Genomic DNA, 21,801 nt, shown 5'->3' with positions numbered 1-21,801 from the left:
CAGAGGATAATATGATGCGGCTACCAAGTCATAATATTTGTCATTTGGACCCAACCAAAACCCTAACGGAGTAAGTGGTGCATAATGCCTGCCATGGCTTCCGGTCTTCTGTGGCGACGGGCCATTACAGAGCTCGGCGAAGGCAGCAGCTCGGCTGTTCGGTGGTTCCTTCTTCCGCGCCGCTTCTTCGCGTCGCCATCCTCCTCACCAACTTCGAGCCCTAGCCTCTCGATCTGGCGGCGAAAGAAAGAGATGGGGAAAGAAGGCATCTTTGTGGTCCATCAGCTGAAGCGGCTCGCTTCTGCTGGGCCACGCCTTGACCGGTTCATGAAATCTAATGTCACTCGGCTTCTGAGAACGGATTTACTCGCCGTGCTCGCCGAACTCCAGCGCCAGGACCATGTGTTTCTCTCAATGAAGGTGGGGCACATTTTGGTTAATCTTTTTCTTTGTTAGATAATTGTTGTGTTGTTGTATTAAGATGAATTTTATGCCTCTTGCTAAATAGCACAACGATGAGATGAAAATTGAAGGTCAATGAGACAAGAATTGTAGTCTTTTGGTATCCTTTATTATATGTGATGCTGGATATCAGATTTTGTCAATGACAAACTAATTGGAGCCTATTTCGCCAGTGTGTCAAGGATGAGCCACATGCTCTTGACCGGCACAGAAAGAATGATGCTCAAGTGGACTAAGGTTGCCAACACCAATGATCGAATCAATTCATCAATAAGTAGAAGAAATAAAATGCAAAGTTGGGAGAGGAAGGGTGGAGTATGATTTACATGCTCAAAACTTTCCTGCGGGGAGGGATCACCCATCTTTGTAGTTGTTCATGATGAATCCTGAAGTGGTGAGCATGGGACTCTGATCATTTACTACTCTTCTCGCCATGTCATATCATGGCCAAGTGTTGTTAGGAAACACCAACTGTTGTGTGGCTTGAGAATGTGGCATACTGTTGATGTTCTTGGGGATCCAAGTTAGTAGGGTTCATGTGCTTTTGTTGTAGGGTTGCTGGTCTAGAAGCACTGCATTCTTGATGCATCGCATGGTCAGATGCTAATGCTGCTTTGCTAGATACCATGCCAAGCCTTTATCCATGATTTAGGTATTTATTGTTGGTTAAAATGGTATATTATATTTTTCTGACCGTAGGGAATTAGGTTGCAGTTTTCATCTTAAGAGTTATGCCCTACTTGAGTTCACTCATAAAATAGTAGCTATGTGTTGGAACCTAGGGCCAACTGATCATCCTTGTTCTCTGTGCTCAAATATTTTTACTGAAATTCTGCTTTTAGGCATTAACCAGGACATGCTTTCTTCCTTGATTCTACTCAAATTCATATTATAGAATACATATAGGATTATCACTCGATGACCACTAGTCATATTTGTTCTCCATGCTTGAGGTATTTATAGTCAGAATTCTACATTAAGATGCGATGACTTGCGGGGGTTAGGTTGGATTCTCAAGTTTACGACTTACCAACCTACCTGAGTTCACATATTGAGATAGTAGTATATAGACTATGCAGAATTGGGAGATAAGTGTTCCCTTACATCCTTTTGCTAACAAGAAAAAAATAGTTTTCCATGCTTAAATGCTAAATTTATGTGGAAGTACCTTCTTAGATTGAGTGAATGGCACTTAGTTCTTATCTCTGCAATTCAAAGATGACCAATGTGAGATTACATAGGCCGCTCATCACCTCCTGCTATTGTAGGATAATGTCCCTTATGAGCTGTTGCCTTTGCTCCTTTAGTAATGGTGTTATGGCTAGATGGATAATGAGCTGTGAGCATGCATGTGCCACATCTAGCATTAAACTGATCAAATCTTTCTAGTTTGAGTATAAATTCTTCGTTAGTGTCTCACATTTGGTGAGAGGCAATATGAGGGTTCAATAAAGGGTGCCACTTTCAGCGGAAATATATAAAAATTTCCCTGACGGCTATTCTGGACGTCAGGGTTGCAGGGAAGACCAACATCAACCTTGATGAGGTTTTTGAGTTGGGATCGTAAGGATGATTTGAAGGAACAACATAAGCAAGATTGGGATGCAGGCAGTTCCTAATGGCCTTACAATGGGTGCCAAAATTGTTGTTCATTGGTTATGGAAATAAATAGCTCTATTTTTGGTATGCATGCTATTACAATGCCATTGCATTCTCTTATTTTAAAGTATCTTCAGAGTGATTTACCCAACAAAGCTTGTCCTTATTAATGTTAAAAAAGCGCCTGAATGCTTAGATCCACCTAATCACCTTGCTAATGTATTTTTGATATTAAATTATGAGTTCTTAGATTCACCTCGTCAGTGTGTTTTTGAAAATGGAAGGATTGATATTAAATTAAGAAGTTATTTTATTTTATTCTTATAGTTAATTAGATGGGTCAGTTTCTTGGTTACCCATTAAAAACAAAGAGATCAATCCATATTCAGATGGGCTAAGTACTTCTCACTGTCGATTACTTGATTGAACTTCTTAGCTCTGTTTTGTTTTAAAATGGAATACTACCAATAGCTTCTAGTTATCACTTTAAAGTCAGTTTCATTGTGATCATTATCTTTCGATGATTAGAGGTATCTATTAAAGGCAAAACGTGAATATTGTGAACCCTACAATGTGTTGGTCATAGGTAAAATGTCAACCAACAACTTGGCATTGCTTCTGGAGTGTGTACATTCTGACTGGATGTACTTTACAGCGTAGCTGCCTTAGAGTTCTTATTTGACAGATTCATGCTTTATAAGTATCTATGTTAACATTTCTGTCAAAGTTTTATGTTTTGTTTCACAAGGAAAAAAACTTTTTTTTCTTCCTTTTTCTGCGTTCTGACCAGAAACTTGTACTCATATCTAAGTCAATTATAACATGACTGACCTCGATAACTTCATTAGATATATGATGCTGTCAGGAAGGAGATTTGGTACCGGCCTGATATGTACTTCTACAGAGACATGCTCATGATGTTGGCAAGAAACAAGAAGTTGGAAGAGACAAAACAGGTTTGGGCACATCTGAAGAGTGAGGAGGTCCACATTGATCAGCATACCCACGGGGATATCGTGAGAGCTTACTTGGACGGAGGGCTACCTGCCTTTGCAATGGAACTTTATGAAGACATGAGGAGTTCTCCGGATCCACCATTGTCTCTCCCATTCCGAGTCATGTTGAAAGGTCTCATACCCTATCCTGAATTAAGGGAAAAAGTTAAGGATGACTTCTTGAAGTTATTTCCAGGTATGATCGTATATGATCCGCCAGAAGATTTGCCTGATGAATAGCAATTATTCTTGTTCCGAAGAGGCATCAAAATTTGATTTGTCAATCTGCAAGTGCAATTTTACAAGGTGGTGGTACTCCATGGATGTAAGCTTTTGGTACGGCTGTCAACCAAGTCTATCAGAATTGGTTCTTATGTCGAATAGAAGCTGAAGAACTTGTCACTCCATGAAATGGGCAATTGTTGTAGAGTAGTACCACTAATTGCTGCAACTATGGTATGATTTGGAGTATTAATGAAGAGTTTTATTGTCATGGCACCTGAATAGTAAATCAACTTTTGTAGATAACGATCTGTGACTATGCAGCTTGATCGTTAGTGGGGCTGCGTGACATTCTAGTTTGGAGAAAATATAAATAAAAAGGGCGTTCTTTATTATTGTAATCATAAAAGAGTGCTTCATTGTGTTGATTATCAAAAAGATGCCTCAGGGATGTTTGTTATCCTTTATTTTTAATCTTAATTTATTGAAACATGAGAAATTGTTTATCGTTGCCAATTTGACATAAAAACCTTTTAATTGATGTACATAATTATTTATTTTTTAAACTGTGGAATATTCACTTGTCAATTTAGAAAAAATGTTTATCTCAAAATAATAAAAAGGAATAAATTTTGTTTTGTTAATTTGAGAAGTTGAAATGTAGATTGCAATAAATCTAGGAGAAAATAAATTATTTTATTTTATTCAGTAAAAGTAAATAAAGGTGGCAAAATATCTTTTCGAGAATAATTAAAACAGAAACGTCTATTTAATAATTTTAAAAATAATCATCAATATATATATATATATATACAGGATGGCCTTTTGGTCATTTCATTAATATATCTAAATATTATAGCCCGTGATAAAGCAGTTTGGCAGGGAAAGATATTTTTCTTGACACGTGGCATTGGGTAGCCAACTGTGCAGTGTGCATGGCGAGACTTGCAATTAAGAGAAGGGGCACCGCTAAAACCACCAACAGACATAACTGCATCCAACAAAGCAATTAGCCTTAACATTACCACAAACCAGATTTTAAGAGGTACTAACACAAAATGGAAGCAATCAAATAAAACAAAGATTTACTACCATCTGGCATTTTTCATATAAGAATGTTACATGTGTCATCATCAAGTGGAGGGAGTAAATACAAAAACGGGATGAAAAAAGGGAGACAAAAAAGGTTCTTACAGTGAGAATTATTAGCTTTGCCTTGCATAACAACTTGTTTCTTCCGCTAAGGGTGCCCACGCATTCCCAAGTTTCTCCCAATGGCCCACCTTTCAAACATCCAAGAGCCGAAGATGGTTAGGTTTCGTCAAGAATGAACTGACTAAATGAAATGGAGCACAAATTTGAAGTGGTTGGTCTGGTAGAATTGCTATGGGTTTTAATCCCCACAACAATGTGGATGAATTGGATGTTTGGTGTTGCTTCATTGAGGTACTTTGTGATGCTTCATCAGCACCAACCTAAATCATATGTCTGGTAGACACTATGATATGCTAGTTAACAGAGAATGAATTATAATTATGAGAAAATGACTAATGAGCTAAGGTCCTGGGGTAAGAATCCAAGAAGCACATCACCATCTGAACCTTCAGAAACCCCATTTGCAAGATACTAGACTATCTTGCTATCCATTGACTTGGAAACGTATCCAGATTTCGACTACATAACCACGACAGAATAACAGTGTCGCAGACAGGTAGCCATTGCCAACAAGGAGATCATTAAAATGCCATGCAGACATCAAGTATTTCAACTTTGCAAAGTAGGAATTGTGGTCGGTGCATTTCTAGCTTATTTTTATCCATGAAATGATGGCATCACAAGCAACACAACAGAATTCAAAGGATTTCGTTAAAAAACTGAAGATAAATTATTTGCACATAGAATCTTGGTGGTAATGTTGTGTGGCTTTTGGTTAGTAGGCATCACTATCCAGAATAATATGACTAATGCATAGGGAACAAAATTTTCAGACAGCTTGCAGGTCATTTAGTCATTATATGATACACCAAGGAACAAAGAACTTGCAATACCTGGCTCGTTACAAACCCTTTCAGCATGTTTAGAAAATCATCATGCTTCTCTCTATCTAGTCGGTTGAGCTCCGTCCTGTTGTTATCCTGTCGAATCAAATGCCATCACAATGCTATGTTTGGAGAAAGCATACATTTTCAAGATTCATTATTAACAAATTTAAGTTGAGAAATTAGAATTTTATTCATTTATGTCATCTTATATCATCTTCTAATCCATATTCATAATCTGACAATAATTACAGTACAAATGATCACTTCATATAACGTCACTGACAGAAAAATATGATAAAGTATAAATGTATAATTAGGAAGGAGGAATTTTAGAGATCCATCAATTATAACACTCCATTTGAGTAACAATGAGAGAAGCCTTGCAACTCTAAGCATCCACGTTATTATTAACGTGTTGTTATGAAATTTCAGCGAATGTGTATGCATACTGCACTTTCACTACACCAAAGAGTTCCTGCTAAAGGGCAGGCCCTAACAGGCAAGTGCCACTAGTTCCTACCTTCCATGCTCTATTCATCAAGTCATACAAAACCGGTAATAGTTGGTGGTAGGATTTAGTAAAGACAGTAGATTCTAAATACCGAGAAGCATAAGGTAACTTTTTGCCTATCCAGATGCAAACACACAGAATGAATTCAAGGGACCTGAAAATTGGCACATAATTTAAAGTGCAATGTTAAGTTTATCTACTATAATTAACCAATAGCATGAGCCTTTACTTTGTTTTGAGGGATATAATATGAGTTATTGAATATAGTCATAGCAATTAAAGAACTACTTGATTGCATGTGGATCAACAATGTCCATAAAGAACAATAATGAAAACATCAGCCCCCACGGGTTGGCGCAGTTGGCGCATACAGGGGTGGTTGCTCCAATAGATCTCGGGGTTAATTCCAAGGACTAATCTAGCAATATGTCCTTTCAGAAAACATACTTCAACTAAGAGAACTGCTGATTAATACTTCTAATCGAGACGACATTTAACTTCTCCAAATAATTGACATGGAATTTCAGACGCTGATGCTAAACAAACACCGTAAGTTTTAAGCAAAAAGGAAGTTAATAAAAGTACAAATGTTTAGCTGATTGTAGTTCTTTTTCTTATTAGCTCATTGCAAATTGGACTAGTACCTTTATCCGTTTATACTCTCTGAGTGCACAGCTTTTAGCGTCCTCTGTAACTCTTATTTTTCCCTTCAGTTCTTCCAATTTCTGGAGTCTTGATTGGTCACCACCAAAAATCTTTGAGGATGCAGCTTCAAGTTTCTCAACCTTTGAATGCAAAGATGACAAATCTGACATAAGTGTTTGTACAGTCAATAGAGCACTGGCCCTGTCGGAGAATCCGCTCTGAACAGCTAACATAGCCCCAAGATATTCATGCAAAGTAGACTGTCACAATATATAACATTAAAGAAAGAAGGTGAATTAAAGAAGACGAATAAATTTTCTGAGCAGAGAATTGAGCATTTATGACCCGATTTATCTTTTTGTTACCAGATGTTTTATGGTTAGGGCATTTAGCTCCCCGTATAACCTGCTTGCTTTTACTGCAGCTGTGGCTACACGTTTGGCATCAGCAGCTAGCATCTTTTGAGAAAAGAATGCACTCTCCTCTGTGTCAAACTTGGTGAACTTGATAAATGCCATCCCAAGCTCTGCCATTGTCTCACCAATATCTTGTTGTGCCTTCACAACTTCTTCAGCCTGAATCAGGAAAAATTATTCAACTTGTTGGTGTAAAATTAGGAGCAGCTTAACAATGACATATATATGTGCTTGTTCTCAAGCCCAAGAAAACTTTTTAGCACTATAAACCCAATTTGGCACATTGACACACGACTTTAATTTCATTACCACATTTCTGAATTATAGATTTTTTTTCCCTGAACCTAAATCAAACCCAAGTCAAACTTGCCACTGCTAACGGGTTTGATTTAAGGTAAACAGTGAGTATATAGCTGCTCACATTTTAAGTTTAGCATCAACATCCAAACATAACCTTTCCATCATTAACATAGAAGAAGTTTCATTACTTTTAAGTCTTGAAATGAAAAATAAGGAGCTCCTAGTAAGTCAAGCTTCAAATTATGTCAGGTATAATAGAATCATAAGCTTAATTGTTATCTCATTGTGATGACTTGTACATCAATGGTTTTTTTTCTAACTAAATTTTGAGGTTTTTTTGCTAATATATACCTGTAGTTGAACAGAAACTTAGATGTTATGCAGAAATACAATCACAAATTGTTCACCATATAATTGCATCAATCACAATTGATTCCTTTTCATTTTAGATTTATTAGTACCTGCAGTGATGTTGAACTAATCTGCTGCTGGAGGTCCTGCATCTTATCCTTCCTCTCCAAGAACTCCTTATCCTCCTCCACAACCAATGGCTTCACCCCTCCCCAATCATTAGACATCGTCTGTTTCAGCTCCTTAAAAATCCTCAGCAAGTCCCTTCCTTCCTTCGCCGGCTGCACCACACCTTCCGGCGCCACTTGCCCAGCTGCCCTTTCCCCGAAGAGCTGCTTCGGCAGGCTCGCCGCCCCATCAAGCATCCTAGACGCCACATCGGTGTTCGCCGGCAACGGAAGTTTCCCCTCCGCCAGCAAGAAAACCCTAAGCTCGTCGCTTCTTCCGATCACCGGATGCTGCGCCAGCTTCCGCAGGTACTTCTCGATCTCCGCCCGCCGCTGCTCGACGAACTCGTGCTTCTGCATCATCTGGCTCTCCACGATTCCCTTGTCCGGCCGTTGCGGGATAAAGTAGCCCCGGAACGCCTCCGAGATCCGAGCGGCGAGCGTGACAACGTCGCGGAACCGTCGACGGACGGTAAACTCGGTGGGGTCACCATCGGAGGCGTCGGCTCGGATCCAAGTGGTGATGAGGTAGGTGACGTAGGTGGTGCTACCGGTAACAAGAGAGTTCGCGGCCTCATGTACCATTTCCGGGTCGGACACGGAGATTGTGAGGTAATCCGATGTGGCGGCGTGGACTGTCCCGGGGGAGGTGCCGTCGCGTCGGGCAACCCAACTTCTAGAGGATGAAGCGGTCGAGGCGGCGTTATGGGGATCGGAGGAGGCTCTTCCGGAATCGGTCGATGGCAGCGAGGAGGAAGTAGCGGCGACGTCGTCTGTGGAATCGTCGGAGAGGGCGAGGCTCTCCATTTCCTCCGTCAACGGCGGAGATTCGGTACCCATCATCACCGCCTGATCTCGTGGGAGCAACAAATTTAGTTGTTGGGAGGAGCGGGTGAATTGAGAGACGGTGAACCGGAGGTGAAGGTACTTACGAGGTCAGCCGGCAAGGCAAAATAAAATAAAATAAAATAAAAAATAACCAGGTAAGGTCGAATCCGGGTCCGCCAAGCCAAAAGACTTCGTGTGTGGTGGAAAGAGAAAACAGGAGGCGTGGGCATGCCAGCCACGTGATGCAGGGCGGCGGCAGGTGGGTATTCGATTCAGAATTAGATTTTTTTTTTAAAAAAAAATATAATGATAAAAAATTCACAAAAAGAATCAAAAATTATTTTTTATCCGATAGTCTTTTCCAAGTCAGCATTTTTGTTTTTTTTAAAGAAAAGGATTAGTGTGTGGAGGAAAAAGTGAAAATATTGTTAAAGATGAAAGATGGAGGGATTTTACAAGGAGAGAGTGGGATTTACTATTCGATAATAGGTAGGATAAGTTTTTTTTTTTTTTGATAAAATATAGACTTTTTTAGAGATTAAATAACTTAACATTCTTTTTTAGCTTTATATTGTTTTTTTTTTAATTTCATTCAAAGATATATAATATAACATTTAGGAAATGGAAGAATAATTGAAGTGTGAATGAAAATTTTTCATGTGAGATGTGAGCTTTAAATTTATTTTTTTTCTACTTCTTCCCGGTGATTTCTCTTTCTACCAAATTTTACAACATTATTGAAAAGTGACCTCTTGCCTTTGTGTTTGTCTTAATTAGAAAGTGTTTGGCATAATAATTTTTATTTTCTTTTGATAATTCAGTGGACGATCCTCCCTCTCGATTCGTTGATCAAGTAAATTTAAAAATGCACGTACGTGGCTCTTTGTTTAATAATCAATTTTTCATTTCAGAATTAAATATATATTTTCTTAATTGTAGTACAACGTACAGAGGTCTTGGTTGACGCATCAATTTGACTCCAGTGGCAAGAAGTTGCCTTCTCGTGGAAAATGCTTACGGCTATCATATCCCAGTTTTTACATAATAATTAATCTGCACTGGAATATGCAGCAACTTAAGAACATGTGAACAATGTGAGTCGCACTCAGCAAACTTTCTTTAATTACGTATGCACAGTCAACTCCGTTATCTAATTTCCATGATTTTTTTAAGAAAAAATATAATCGACGTGAGTTAATGCATTGATTTAAATTAGCATGCCACTATACCATATTATAGGTTAAAAAATTGAAACCGGAAGTCAAGTAACATTGGAGTGACAGGCCGTCTTCTCCATTTCTAATGGGATCTTAACGAATAATTTTTTTTAATGGATCGTTAGATTAAAAATACTAAGATGATAGGCTATGAACTTTTTCTTATTTATCCTAATAGTCATAAAAAATTTTCTTACGTCAAATTGATCTTCAGAATTAATATATAAATAAGATATATATGATGTCAACTTAAAATAAAATCGAAATGAAAAACTTAAAAACAAAATTTGTTGAGCAATAAATTTGAGTGCGACTTGCATTTATTTATTAATGTTGCATAATATTACATCATTAGCATGCCATCTTTTTCAACTGTTGAAAGATAAAAACTTTAACATGTAAAAATTATATTGAATTTTAAAATATAATGTACAAAATTAATGACCCCGTAAATATGTCAATCTTCTTATAGTTTGAGAATCTATGCTTTACCACAAAACTTAGTTTAATCCAAAGCACATTTTGATGTCCACGTTTTATTCCACGGTGTGTTTACTCATCAGTCATCACAATTAAGTTCACAAAGTCAATTAGCGCGGCTTTAATCATAAACACTGAATGATCATCAAGATGGCTTTCCTGATTTTGCCACGAACGTACCTGCGGACTTCATTTATTCGGCATGTGCTCCCGCCCTTCTTGTATATAACAAGGACTCTCCCCTCGCACAACATCCATCACACGGCACAGAGAGAACAGCTTCAAAATGGGCAACAACCTTAGAAGCTGCTTGGCTTGCATGTGTCCTTGTGGCGTCCTCGATGTTGTCCGCGTCGTGCATCTCAACGGCCGTGTCGAGGAGCACAGCCGCCACATCACCGCGGCAGGAGTCCTGGCAGCGAGCCCCAACCATGTCCTGACCGAGCCATGTTCGCAAGGAGTGGCGCGGAAGATTGTGATAGTCGCACCAGAATTGGAGCTCAAACGTGGGCATATTTACTTCCTCATCCCAACATCTGCATTGCCAGAACAGAAGAGGAGCCGCGATAGTAAGAAGCATGGGAAGCTCACATCAAGGTCAAGTATGCAAAGAAAGGACAGGGAGATCCTCCCGGAGAAGAGAATTACTCACCCTAGTCGTCATCGTCGTCGGTGCAGTAGGGTCGGAAAATGGCAACCAAAACTTGAGAGCATATGTGAAGGCATATGAGGGCAGTAGTGGCCGGCCAGGATGTGAAGTTGGACGGTTAATTTCTATTTTCAGTCTCTTGCAATCTAACAAGCATAGCAAACATCAATACTTTTTGAAATTCAAACAGAAGTAAAAAAAACAAATGTATTACCATTCTTTTGGATAAACTTTGATGCAGATATTAATCAAATATAACTGGGCTGAGCTGAAAACAACCAAGCACACATGTTTGATTTTGTCAAGAGAAAAGGAAACTACTACAGCCAAAATACACAGATCTAATTACCTACTTGAGTTAAAATATTAAATAAACTGAAAGTTAGACGACCACAAATAAAAAGAAGCATCAACAAGTAAAATCAAGACACTTCTTAATGCAAAAAAGAAATAAGATAAGAACAGAAAAGAATAGTCTCCTCGTATACAAAATGGCAAAATCAACTATGATCGCTCATAGCTACACATTTTATTGCTATTATCCTATCCAATCATAAAAATTTGTTTATGTATTACCACCACTGGTGAACAAGAACGCCACTATTCCTAAGTGAAGTGAACAATTTTAGACAGTCCCCATATGTGTACTTGTATTTGGGACTCCTTTGTCCAGGGCAGCACTTCTGCCATCGGTTATAATGGCACTCGAGAAAAAGCTCATCAATCAAGCAAATTGTCCCTGTCTTGAGGAGCCGTGGAACAAGATCAAACTCAGTTCCCTCAACATCCATCTTCATCACTACATAGTCCTTCTCAGTCACTGTCTGCTTAAGCCATGCAGTAAAATCAAACCCCTGAATGGCATGCACATTGCCTGATAAAACTTTGTCATTGGAGTCCCCAATTGGCCTGATCCGGCCCATTCCTTGGCCTTTCTCCACATCATGGTTATCAGGATCATGATTGATCTCAAAAGTTAGTGTCTCGTTACGCACCCATGCTGCAAAAGGCAACAAATTGACTCCTTTCTTGGTCCTGTATTCACCATGAAATGCCCTATCTGCTTCAATTGCATAAATTTCAAAGGTATGATTCTGCTTTGGGTACTGTTTCCTGAACCAGCTGCCAATGCTTGACCCATAGCTCCGTGCTCCAACATCAACATAGACATATCTCTGCTTGAAGTTTATATCAGCAATTGAAGATAGGTATTTGACGTTTTGGATATTCCTCTTGAGGGAAATCCATGGCTTAAGTGGCTCTTTCTTGATGAGAGGCTCTGCAGATCGTATAATTTGGAGTTTGTGCTCAGGCAGAGGGCAATGATTACTAGAACCCTTTTTAGGCCTAACAATCTCTGCACTTTCTAGCTTCTGAAATACAATCTCTTGGAGAGGCTCTGGTGAATTCATGCCATTGATTTCGCGAGACAACACAATAATGCAGCCCGGAAAGAGCTCAGTAAGCGAGTTCAGGCTGTAGGCATCACGAGCGGAGGTGGTGAGCACCGCGAGGAACCAATGTGGTCTCAGCGTCCTTGTAATCTCCGCCGCTAGATATGCAGGCTGTTTACTCCGGTCGAGACTTTGGCCAGCGTAAACGAAGTCAAAGCTTCCATTCTTGAAAGGAAGTCGGAGAGGCTCGCCACCACCCACCACCAATGGTGGCGCACTCTTCTTCGCAACGCCAACGGCGTCGGGGACTCCGATCTCCTTAAGGGCAAGGACCTCGTAACCTGCGGCAGTATCCACGCAGAGGGATTCCGATGCCGAGGAGAGGAATCCCTCAGCGATGAGATCCTGGAACACGGAGGAGTAGTATCCGACGGCCTTCCTCCATTCTAGGGTAGTCCAGAGAGCGCGATACGAGGGATTGGAGGCAGTTGCAGCAGAGGAAGCGGGCGTCGCAACTTCAGCAAGATTGGTGAAAAAACAGTAATCGCCACCACCGCAGGAGCCTCCGCGGAGGGTGACCACGTAGACGAACCGCAAGAGGAATATGGAGACGACAAAGAGGAGAGCGCGGAGGAGAAGATTCTGCACCGAGCTCGGCTTAGCCGCCGACTCCATCGCCGGAAAGAATAGATCAAAGAATCCCTATGTACGTCAACAAATTACAAAAGAAAGAAAAAAAAAATGAACGAAAGGCAAACCCTAGTCAGTAGTGGAGAGGGGTTTAACGGGAGAAGAAGCGGGCGGAGGCGTGATTGACGCCGACGAGAGGGCGAGGCGATCCCTGAAGCGGTTGGTTTACTCGGCAGCTGACAAGAGGAACCTAGACGGAGAGACGGCGATGAACCCGTTTTCCCGAACCCGTTCTGTGTGCCCCGGTAAAAAAAAACAACGGGCGGAGAGTCTCGTCGGCGAAGCGAGACGTGATCATGGCCGTCCATCAAATCCCGTGACCTTGGGGAACGTGACGAAATAACGGTAACACGGCAAAGCCGAGACGACCAGTGGGAACAACGTCTATGGAGGAGATGGCATTGCTGTAGTTTCGGTATACGTGAAGGTGATTTTGGATCAATGGCCAGATGCCTTTACAATTCTGGTAAATGAGAGGAAATCCGTTATTATGTCCTCTTATTTCTGGTTTTTTTATTTATATTCCTAAAATATTTTCGTTCCTATTTATATTTTTCTCCTTAATATTTTTTTAAATAATATCTCTATCATCAATTAAAATATATTATTATGTCTCTCTTATTTCTAATTTTTTCACTTATATCCCTAAAATATTTTCATTCCCATTTATATCTCCCTCTTTGATTTTTTTTAGATAAAATATCTATCATTAATTGCTCTGTAAATATCAGACGGAGTGACATGTAATATACACGTAACTCTATTCTATCTTGTCATGCATTTCTGTTCCTCTTCTCCCATGTCACGGTGTGTCCTCATTGTCACTGTTCGAATTTGACCTGACATTTCGAGATAAGAAATTTGGTAGCAAGTGGGGAAACCACGCTACTGATTTCCTATCTCTCGTCGACGATCTATCTGCTGTTGATTCTGCAAGCGACTTGTTCTTCTTCTGCAAGTTCCACGCGATGTCGACGCAGGCCTTGTCCACTATGTTAAAAAAGTCCCTCACGGTGATGAACAACTGCAACGAGTAGGCTCCACTCATCCCGGAGGTTCCAGGCTGATATTATTCTGTTACGCCCCTCACCAACTCCATCGCAACAATGCTCAGGCCTTCAACCTCTCCGTCCTTTGCAAGCTCCCCGACGTGAAGAGCATTGACGGGAGCACGATACTATTGCACTTCGTAGTGGAGGAGGTTGTCTGGTCAGAGGGCAAGCCCCTAGTGGTCAACCACAACCATGACCATGGGTCGACCACCTTGGACCGCACAACCAGTTGGGGCAGCGTTGGCACGAGGGAGGAGAGGGAGAAAGATTACATCAAGTTGGGCCTTCTAGTCATCGGGGGGATCAACGACGAGTTTGCTAGCGTCAAGAAGGTCGTCGGTGTCTTCCCCAACTCCCTCGTGGATACCTGTGCTTCTCTAGGTGCTAGTTTGACTGAGATCAAGCAATTCTTGGACTCATGAGGCAGCGACGGGTTCATGAGGGAGATACGGACATTAGTCGGGACGAGAGAAGAGTAGGGGCGGGCGATGGAGCTGGTGAAGGGCGTCAAGGAATATTGCCACCCTAGAACCTCCAGAACGAATGGAACCCACCCGCAGTGGTTGTTCATCACTTTGAGGGACTTCCTGAACATGGTGGACAACGCCTGCGCCAATATCATGTGGAACCTACAGAAGAAGAAAAAGTCGCCCACAGAATTGTTGGCAGGTAGATCGTCGATGAGAGACAGGAAATCGGTGGCGCGGTTTTCCCACTTGCCGACAAATTTCTTGTCATGAAATATGACAGGGGAGAAGAGGAATATAAACGTGCGATAAAGAAGAATAGAGCCATGTATGTACATCACATGTCATTTTCATCAACGGTAGGAATAATATCGAGAACAAAAATAAAATATGAAGGATATAAATAGAAAAGAAAATGTTTTACAGAGGAAAAATAGGAAATATGAAGGACATAATAATGTATTTCAATTAATTAATGGTAAAGATATTATTTAGAAAAAATAAAGGAGGATGGATATAAAATATTTTAGGGATATAAATGAAAAAAAAATAAAATTAAGAAGGACATAATAATATATTTTCCGGTAAATGATGAAAAAACATATACAGCAAAGATACCGAAATATAACAATTAAACAGCTAATTAGATTTGATACCATTAGATTACAATTCTAGTCAATACATAATGGGAAAAATTAAAGAATTTTATATGTCTAAATATTTTTAAAAATTATAAAATTAGGCATGATTACTTTTTTGTCATAAGAATCTATTTCACGTTTGAGCTAATTTTATAAGTTTAACCGCATCATGTTCGCATGGAGCGAAAAAAAAAAATTTTACTCATGCATTTTAGAAAAAAGATCAGTTATTTTAAGGGCCTCCTATCCTTATCCTATAGATATAGAAAAAAATAAATATATATATAAAATGTATAATCAGGTAGGTATTAATATGAAGTGTATAATAAGTAAATAAAATAAGTATGTAACAAGTATCGGGTAGTGACCAACCGAAGTAAAGACGAACATAATCATTACTAAAGGTTATAACCTACTAAACATATCAACATGACATTATCAAAGATAAATCAAGGTATCCGCCTCAAAAATGGGGATTGAGTCAGTCAAATCCAACGTCAAGATGCTCATCTCGCGTCAAAATCTTGTGTCAATCAATATATATATATATATATATATATATATATATATATATTATATAGCTAAAATTCATAAGAATTTAAATAGGTAAATAAAATCCACAAGACTAAATTATAAGCAATTAACTCTAATCACACTAATCATGTATCAACTAGTGATATACTAACCATCTAGTAATCCATATCATCTCCAATTCAACAAATACCTAATTCATTAATAATACAAACCAATTACCCCTACTTCTTATCTTAATCCACGACCCTCCCTTCTGTTGATCCACACAAGGAACCGATGCTGGATCAAAGAACACCACAGCAAGACCTCTTTGGAAATTCCTCCTCACTGATGGATGGATTGTTGCCGGCACTAAGAACACTGTAAATAATTCCAACTCCATAAAAACAGAACCTCACCTCACTGATCGGATCAAGAGAAAAGATCACACAAACATCTCAACAACCAAACGAACATGATGTCTTACCTTCAAGATCGCAGCTAGGCACGCATTTGTCTTCGCGACAACTGATCAGAGAAAATCCAGAGAAGAGGACTCAAGAGTCTACCATTGTCATCGGCGACAGTGGTGTCGACGCACGCTCCCGTCTCCCGGCAATCTAGGGCACGGGTCCGCAAGATGAAACGGACTCGGTGAAGCTAGCCCCTATCTCGAACCTCCTGTAGAAGACCCTCGCCGACGATCGGATCTGGCCCGTTTCCAATGGTGTCGGCAGTCGGTGCAAGGGAGGATCGGGTGGCCCTCGTTGGCCGGCGACAAAAATCTAGGGCACGCGAAGGGAGTGGTCGGAAAGGGCAGCGACAGTGGCGTCAATGCTGCTTCGTGCGGCGACGGCGGCGGAGCGATGCGATGGGAAAAGGTGACAGCTCGGGTGTAAGAAAAAGAAATCGGGAAGGGCGAAGGAAGAGGCGAAGCCCTTAGCCGAGGGATTTTGTATGCCCGAGGAGGAGAAACCGCCGCGGCAGCATCGGTTGAGGAAGGAGCAGTTAGGCAGATGAGTTCGGCGGGGAAAGAAGAGGGGCACGGGGCGAGGCTCGAGTGAGGGCACGGGGAGGAAGAAAAATAAGAAACATGAAATAGGAAAAGAAATAAAGTTTTTCCTCGCTCAGTGGGGTAGCCTAAACAGGCTTTTCCTGGGCCCCGTTTTTATCCCCGTAACCTGAGTCATACGAGTTCCGAAAAATTCCCAGAAAATTTCTAAAAATTCTGGAAAATTTCCTTAAGGTGTTACGCCCATTTCCGGTATTTTACATTCTCCCCCACTAATAAAAATTTGGTCCCCAAATTTCGTTATCTATCATCAGCAAATACTAACAACAGGTAAAATGTATAAATGCTGAACGGTAATTAACTCACATACCTCAAATAAAAAAAGATGGAGATATCGAGCTCGGATAGTATCCTCGAGCTCCCAGGTAGCCTCCTTGTCCGAATGATGCTACAATCCGACTTTAACCAGCCGGATAGTCTTGTTCCGCAACTGACGCTCTTTCCGGTCCAGAATCCGTACCGGAACCTCCTCAAAAGTGACGTCAGACTGAACGGGAACTGAGATATCTGTCAGCACATGTGTCGGGTCGGGTATATATCTCCTCGACATAGACACATGGAATACATCGTGGACGCTTGGCAGGGACGGTGGTAGTGCAGACGGTAAGCTACCGCCCCAATCCTCTCCAAGATCTGGAAAGGTCCAATGTATCGTGGAGTTAACTTACCTCTGAGGCCAAATCTCTTCACCCCTTTCATGGATGAAACTCGCAGAAATACACGGTCGCCTTTAGAGAACCCCAGGGGTCTGTGTTTCCGATCAGCATAACTCATCTGACGGTCCTGCGCCTCTGACATCCTTCGTCTTATAGTAGGGACCCACTCTACCTCATGCCTAGCTCTATGAGGTCCCAACAACTGGGCCTCCCCAACCTTATCCCAGAGGGTGGGTGTCCGACAAGGCCTATTATACAACGCTTCAAACGGTGACATCTGGATAGCCGAATAAAAGCTGTTGTTATAGGCGAACTCTACCAATGGAAAATGGTCCTCCCAACTGTCTCCAAAATCCAATACACAAGATCTCAGCAAGTCCTCTAGAGTCTGAATGGTTCGCTCTGACTATCCATCTGTCTGTTGATGGAAAGATGTACTGAATCGGAGCTGAGTGCCCAAATCCTACTACAGACTCTGCCAGAATCGGGACGTGAAACGAGGGTCTCTATCCGAAATGATACTCAAAGGAAGACCATGTAATCTGATGATCTCCTGACAATACTGATCTGTCAATCGATCCAGGGAATCAGTCTTCCGGATCGCTAAGAAGTCTGCAGATTTGGTTAATCGATCAACGATTATCCAAATCGCGTCATGCTTCGTCGTGTCCTAGGCAAACCCACCACAAAATCTATGGTAATATGTTCCCATTTCCACTCGGGAATAGGAATCCGCTGAAGTAAGCTGGCAAGTCTCTAGTGCTCGGCCTTCACCTGCTGACAGACCAGACATCTCTCTACAAATTTCGCAATATCTTTCTTCATACCGTTCCACCAGTAGGAACACCTCAAATCTTGATACATGCGAGTTCCACCTAGATGGATCGCAAATTGAGAGCAATGAGCCTCCTGAAGTAGCCTTTGTAAGACCGGGTGAGACTGAGGTATGTATAATCTGCCTCGAAAGTATATAATACCCTTCTCATCTCGTGGGAACTCGGTCTGCAATCCGGAAGCTATCTGGCTATCAATAAACTGCAAATGCTGATCACCGGCCTGAGCCTCTCGGACTCTCGTCTTGATCGACAACTGAGCAACTATAGTAACCAGAATACCCTGCTCTGTCTGTCCTTGCTCCTCAAGGCCTAACTCAGCAAAACCCTGAACCAAGTCTGTGACTGAAACTCGATGGCAAGCCAAAGTCCCTCTGGACTTCCTGCTGAGTGCATCAGCAACCACATTAGCTTTTCCCAGGGGGTAGCTAATGGTACAATCATAATCCTTCAGGAACTCCATCCATCTCCTCTGTCGGAGATTGAGTTCCTTCTGAGTGAACAGATATTTGAGACTCTTATGGTCCGTAAGAATCTCAAAGGTAATGCCATATAGATAATGTCGCCAAATCTTTAAAGCAAAGATATGGCGGCTAGCTCCAATCATGTACTGAGTAGTTCTTCTCATGCGCCTTCAACTGCCGAAAAGCATAGGAGACTATCCTACTGTGCTGCATCAAAACAGTGCCCAAACCTTGAAGAGACGCGTCAGTGTAGAGTACAAATCCGTCCTCTCCGGAGGGTAAAACCAAAACTGGAGCCGACACTAATCTCCGCTTCAGTTTCTGAAAGCTGGTCTCACAGGCTTCTGACCAAGTGAACTTCACGCCTTTTCTGGTCAGGCGTGTCAGTGGCATAGCTAGATAGAAGAAACTCTCGACGAAAGGTCTGTAATATCCTGCTAGTCCCAAGAACTGCGGATCTCCTGCACTGATTTCGGCTGCTCCCCATTGGTGGCAGCCTCGATCTTCTGAGGGTCTACCGAAATATCTCGGCTAGAGACCACATGACCCAGAAAATCGACTGAAGATAGACAGAAGGCACACTTGCTGAACTTCGCGTATAGTTGATGTCGTCGAAGAGTCTCCAAGACTATGCAAAGATGCTGTGCATGTTTCTCCTCGGAACGCGAGTAGATCAATATGTCGTAGATGAAAATGACAACGAACTGATCTAGATACGCCATAAAGATGCGGTTCATCAAAACCATAAATACCGTTGGAACATCGGTAAGCCCAAATGGCATTACCCAAAAGCTCATAATGTCTGTACAACAAACATTCTCAACCAGAGATCCCCGATAACAAGTCCGAAATCTGATCACTAACTACAAATCACCAAAGATAGATCATCTAACGTAAGAGCAACGCTCCGTCACAAGAAATACTACATATGTGGGAGCAACGCTCTACCACCAATAAGGCAACTTATATCGGAGCAACGCTCCAACACAACAATCCAAAATATGTGGGAGCAACGCTCCACCACACACAATCCAAAATATGTGGGAGTAACGCTCCACCACAATAATCCATAATATATGGTGATCCTGTCCGAACCAGAAGTCAACAGACGCTGGGCACGTGGCGCTCCAAGGCTCGCTGATGTAGATCTCCAACTAGTGTCGAGATGCTCCGGCTATCCTGCACAGAAGTCGAGCCGGGAAGGGGATTCCCAGCGACGACCCTCCGACGCTCAAGTCAGGTAAATCACGATGAACAAGATGGCTCCAGAAGTCTCAGAGTACGTACCAGAATTCTCTCGCCGGTGAAACCTGAGGTTCTTTATATAGAGCGGTGTCAAGTTTGGGCACGCGTACCGAAGTGCATAAGTGTCCTCTGTCCTTTCCTAGGTATGCGGCTGTCAGAAAGCTTACCTGACCCATATCGCTACAGTCAGAGCATGCCCTCGATGGGACAGCGGAATCCCGAAGTGCATAAGTGTCCTCTGTCCTTTCCTAGGTATGCGGCTGTCAGAAAGCTTACCTGACCCATATCGCTACAGTCAGAGCATGCCCTCGATGGGACAGCGGAATCCCCTGCCACAAGATCTGGAGCATGGCACACACGTGAAACTTACAGCTTGTCAGAGGAAGAAATCCTCTGGCCTTTTCCCGTGCTCCAAACTTGTAGTCCGGGCGGACAGATACCCAAACATCCGACCGGACATTAGCAGTGGTTTACTTGTGCTTTGTGGAGACTAACAAACAGGGGTGTTTTATGACTGTGGTCGGTCAAAAGGTCAGCTCGGTCCACCTTTTTAACTGAGCGTCGGAACCCCGATTTGACAGGGTTCTTCCCAACTATAAGTGCGAGCCGGCTGGACCCCTTCGGGTATTCGATTCCATCGGCCGGCCAGCAATTCAGTCGGACCGGCCGTCTACAGCCGTCCGTCCGGTCGGACCACACTCTCCTCTGGGCGGGTGACTGTTCCGGTGACTTCCACGGCGTTGACTTGGCAAGAAAAAAGGTGGGGGGCCCGCTCTTACTACCGGATCACTTGCCTCCCCTTCAAGTCTAGTCGAAGGAGGCGAATAGTCCGACTGACTGGACTGTGAGTCTAGCCGAACGGCTCATTCATGATGGTATTCTCCGCCCGGTCAGCCGTAGAGATGTCCTTGAATGAGTCAGTGATGGCCTTCACCGGATCTCCTCGCGTTCTGCGCCAATCTTCGCCATCAAGGTTGATCATACCTTCATTAAATGCTCCGAACGATTGACTGCCACGTGGAGCGATGCCATCGGAATACGGAGGCGGTAGCGTGATATTTTGATGTGACCGAAGCAATTCGAAATATACGGCTAGATGTATGCTTTGATTCCCGTGACCTGGATCCGACGGTGGAGGCCGCCCGGCCCTCACCCTATAAATTCTTCATTTCCTCCTCACCTTCACACGCCTCCGTCACCTCTACTGTTGCTCTCTGCGCTCTGGAGCTCCGGCGATCTCGCTTCTGCCCTTTGACGCTATCCGGCGCCTTTCTTCGATCCCTCTTCCCCCAGTAAGGTTTTAGATCTTTCCTTTTTCCTTTCCGATATCTAATTCGCACTTCTGCTCTAGTTTTTGAAACTCCATTTCCTCGTCTTTGAAACTTCCTTTTTGATTTCTTCTGTCCCGATCATGGCCAGTTCTTCTCATCCCGAAGAACAATCCTTAGGCCCATGGTATACTACCATGCGATCTCGTTTCGAACAACGGGATTTTGATATTTTGGCTGACAATTTCGAAATCCCCGAGGATATCGAAGTTCGCCTAGCTGGTCCCCTCACAGACCACCGCGCGGCGGTTTCTGTGTCTTTCGCGACCAATTCATCGCCGGTCTGCGGTTCCCCGTACATCCTTTTATAGTAGACGTCAGTAACTATTTTAGCGTGCCGCTCGGAAGTTTAGTACCAAATACCTTTCGTCTGGCGTTGTCGTTTTATTTAAGATTCACAACATCCCCTCCGACCGGAGGTCTTTTCTTATTTCCTAAGCAAGCCGAGCCGAGCACCTTTATGTTCCAAGCTCGGCCCGGTCCGGTCTTCTTCAATAAACTACCCACTTCCAATAAACATTGAAGGACTATTATTTCTACCTCCGCATGCCCAACACCAAAC

At 42.2% G+C, this 21,801-nt stretch overlaps 3 protein-coding genes across 4 annotated transcripts; 1 reads left to right on the top strand and 2 right to left on the bottom strand.

The window, feature by feature from the left end:
- The first annotated feature begins 8 nt into the window (after positions 1–8).
- On the top strand, positions 9–3,687 carry LOC122012874 (pentatricopeptide repeat-containing protein At1g62350-like). Its single transcript, XM_042569532.1, has 2 exons — positions 9–420; positions 2,910–3,687. The coding sequence occupies exons 1-2, from the start codon at positions 85–87 to the stop codon at positions 3,294–3,296; spliced, it is 723 nt and encodes a 240-aa protein (XP_042425466.1). The 5' UTR covers positions 9–84; the 3' UTR covers positions 3,297–3,687.
- Positions 3,688–4,025: 338 nt separating this feature from the next.
- LOC122012872 (sorting nexin 2A-like) lies at positions 4,026–8,634 on the bottom strand. Of its 2 annotated transcripts, XM_042569530.1 has the most exons (6): positions 7,654–8,634; positions 6,842–7,051; positions 6,476–6,736; positions 5,327–5,413; positions 4,473–4,561; positions 4,026–4,269 (listed from the first exon to the last, which is right to left on the bottom strand). In XM_042569530.1, the coding sequence occupies exons 1-5, from the start codon at positions 8,551–8,553 to the stop codon at positions 4,484–4,486; spliced, it is 1,536 nt and encodes a 511-aa protein (XP_042425464.1). In that variant the 5' UTR covers positions 8,554–8,634; the 3' UTR covers positions 4,026–4,269; positions 4,473–4,483. The 2 variants fall into 2 exon arrangements, with proteins under 2 accessions (XP_042425464.1, XP_042425463.1); XM_042569529.1 differs by lacking the exon at positions 4,026–4,269 and having other exon boundaries at positions 4,352–4,561.
- A 2,263-nt stretch (positions 8,635–10,897) lies between these two features.
- LOC122012873 lies at positions 10,898–13,192 on the bottom strand. The gene is made up of 3 exons (XM_042569531.1): positions 13,065–13,192; positions 11,099–12,980; positions 10,898–11,030 (listed from the first exon to the last, which is right to left on the bottom strand). Exon 2 carries the CDS (start codon positions 12,951–12,953, stop codon positions 11,457–11,459), a length of 1,497 nt encoding a protein of 498 aa, XP_042425465.1. The 5' UTR covers positions 12,954–12,980; positions 13,065–13,192; the 3' UTR covers positions 10,898–11,030; positions 11,099–11,456.
- Between the last annotated feature and the right edge of the window lie 8,609 nt (positions 13,193–21,801).

This window comes from Zingiber officinale, chromosome 8A (genome assembly GCF_018446385.1).
Source record: "Zingiber officinale cultivar Zhangliang chromosome 8A, Zo_v1.1, whole genome shotgun sequence".
Lineage (NCBI taxonomy): Eukaryota > Viridiplantae > Streptophyta > Magnoliopsida > Zingiberales > Zingiberaceae > Zingiber > Zingiber officinale.
This window is presented reverse-complemented; position numbering and strand designations above follow the sequence as displayed.

Coding starts and splice junctions, on each gene's coding strand:
- LOC122012874 (XM_042569532.1), top strand. CDS start 85: ATGCCTGCCATGGCTTCCGGTCTTCTGTGGCGACGGGCCATTACAGAG. Junction 421..2,909: donor ATGTGTTTCTCTCAATGAAG/GTGGGGCACATT, acceptor TAACTTCATTAG/ATATATGATGCTGTCAGGAA.
- LOC122012872 (XM_042569530.1), bottom strand. CDS start 8,553: ATGATGGGTACCGAATCTCCGCCGTTGACGGAGGAAATGGAGAGCCTC. Junction 7,052..7,653: donor TTAGTTCAACATCACTGCAG/GTACTAATAAAT, acceptor TTCCTGATTCAG/GCTGAAGAAGTTGTGAAGGC. Junction 4,562..5,326: donor AAGGGTTTGTAACGAGCCAG/GTATTGCAAGTT, acceptor GATGTTTGAAAG/GTGGGCCATTGGGAGAAACT.
- LOC122012873 (XM_042569531.1), bottom strand. CDS start 12,953: ATGGAGTCGGCGGCTAAGCCGAGCTCGGTGCAGAATCTTCTCCTCCGC.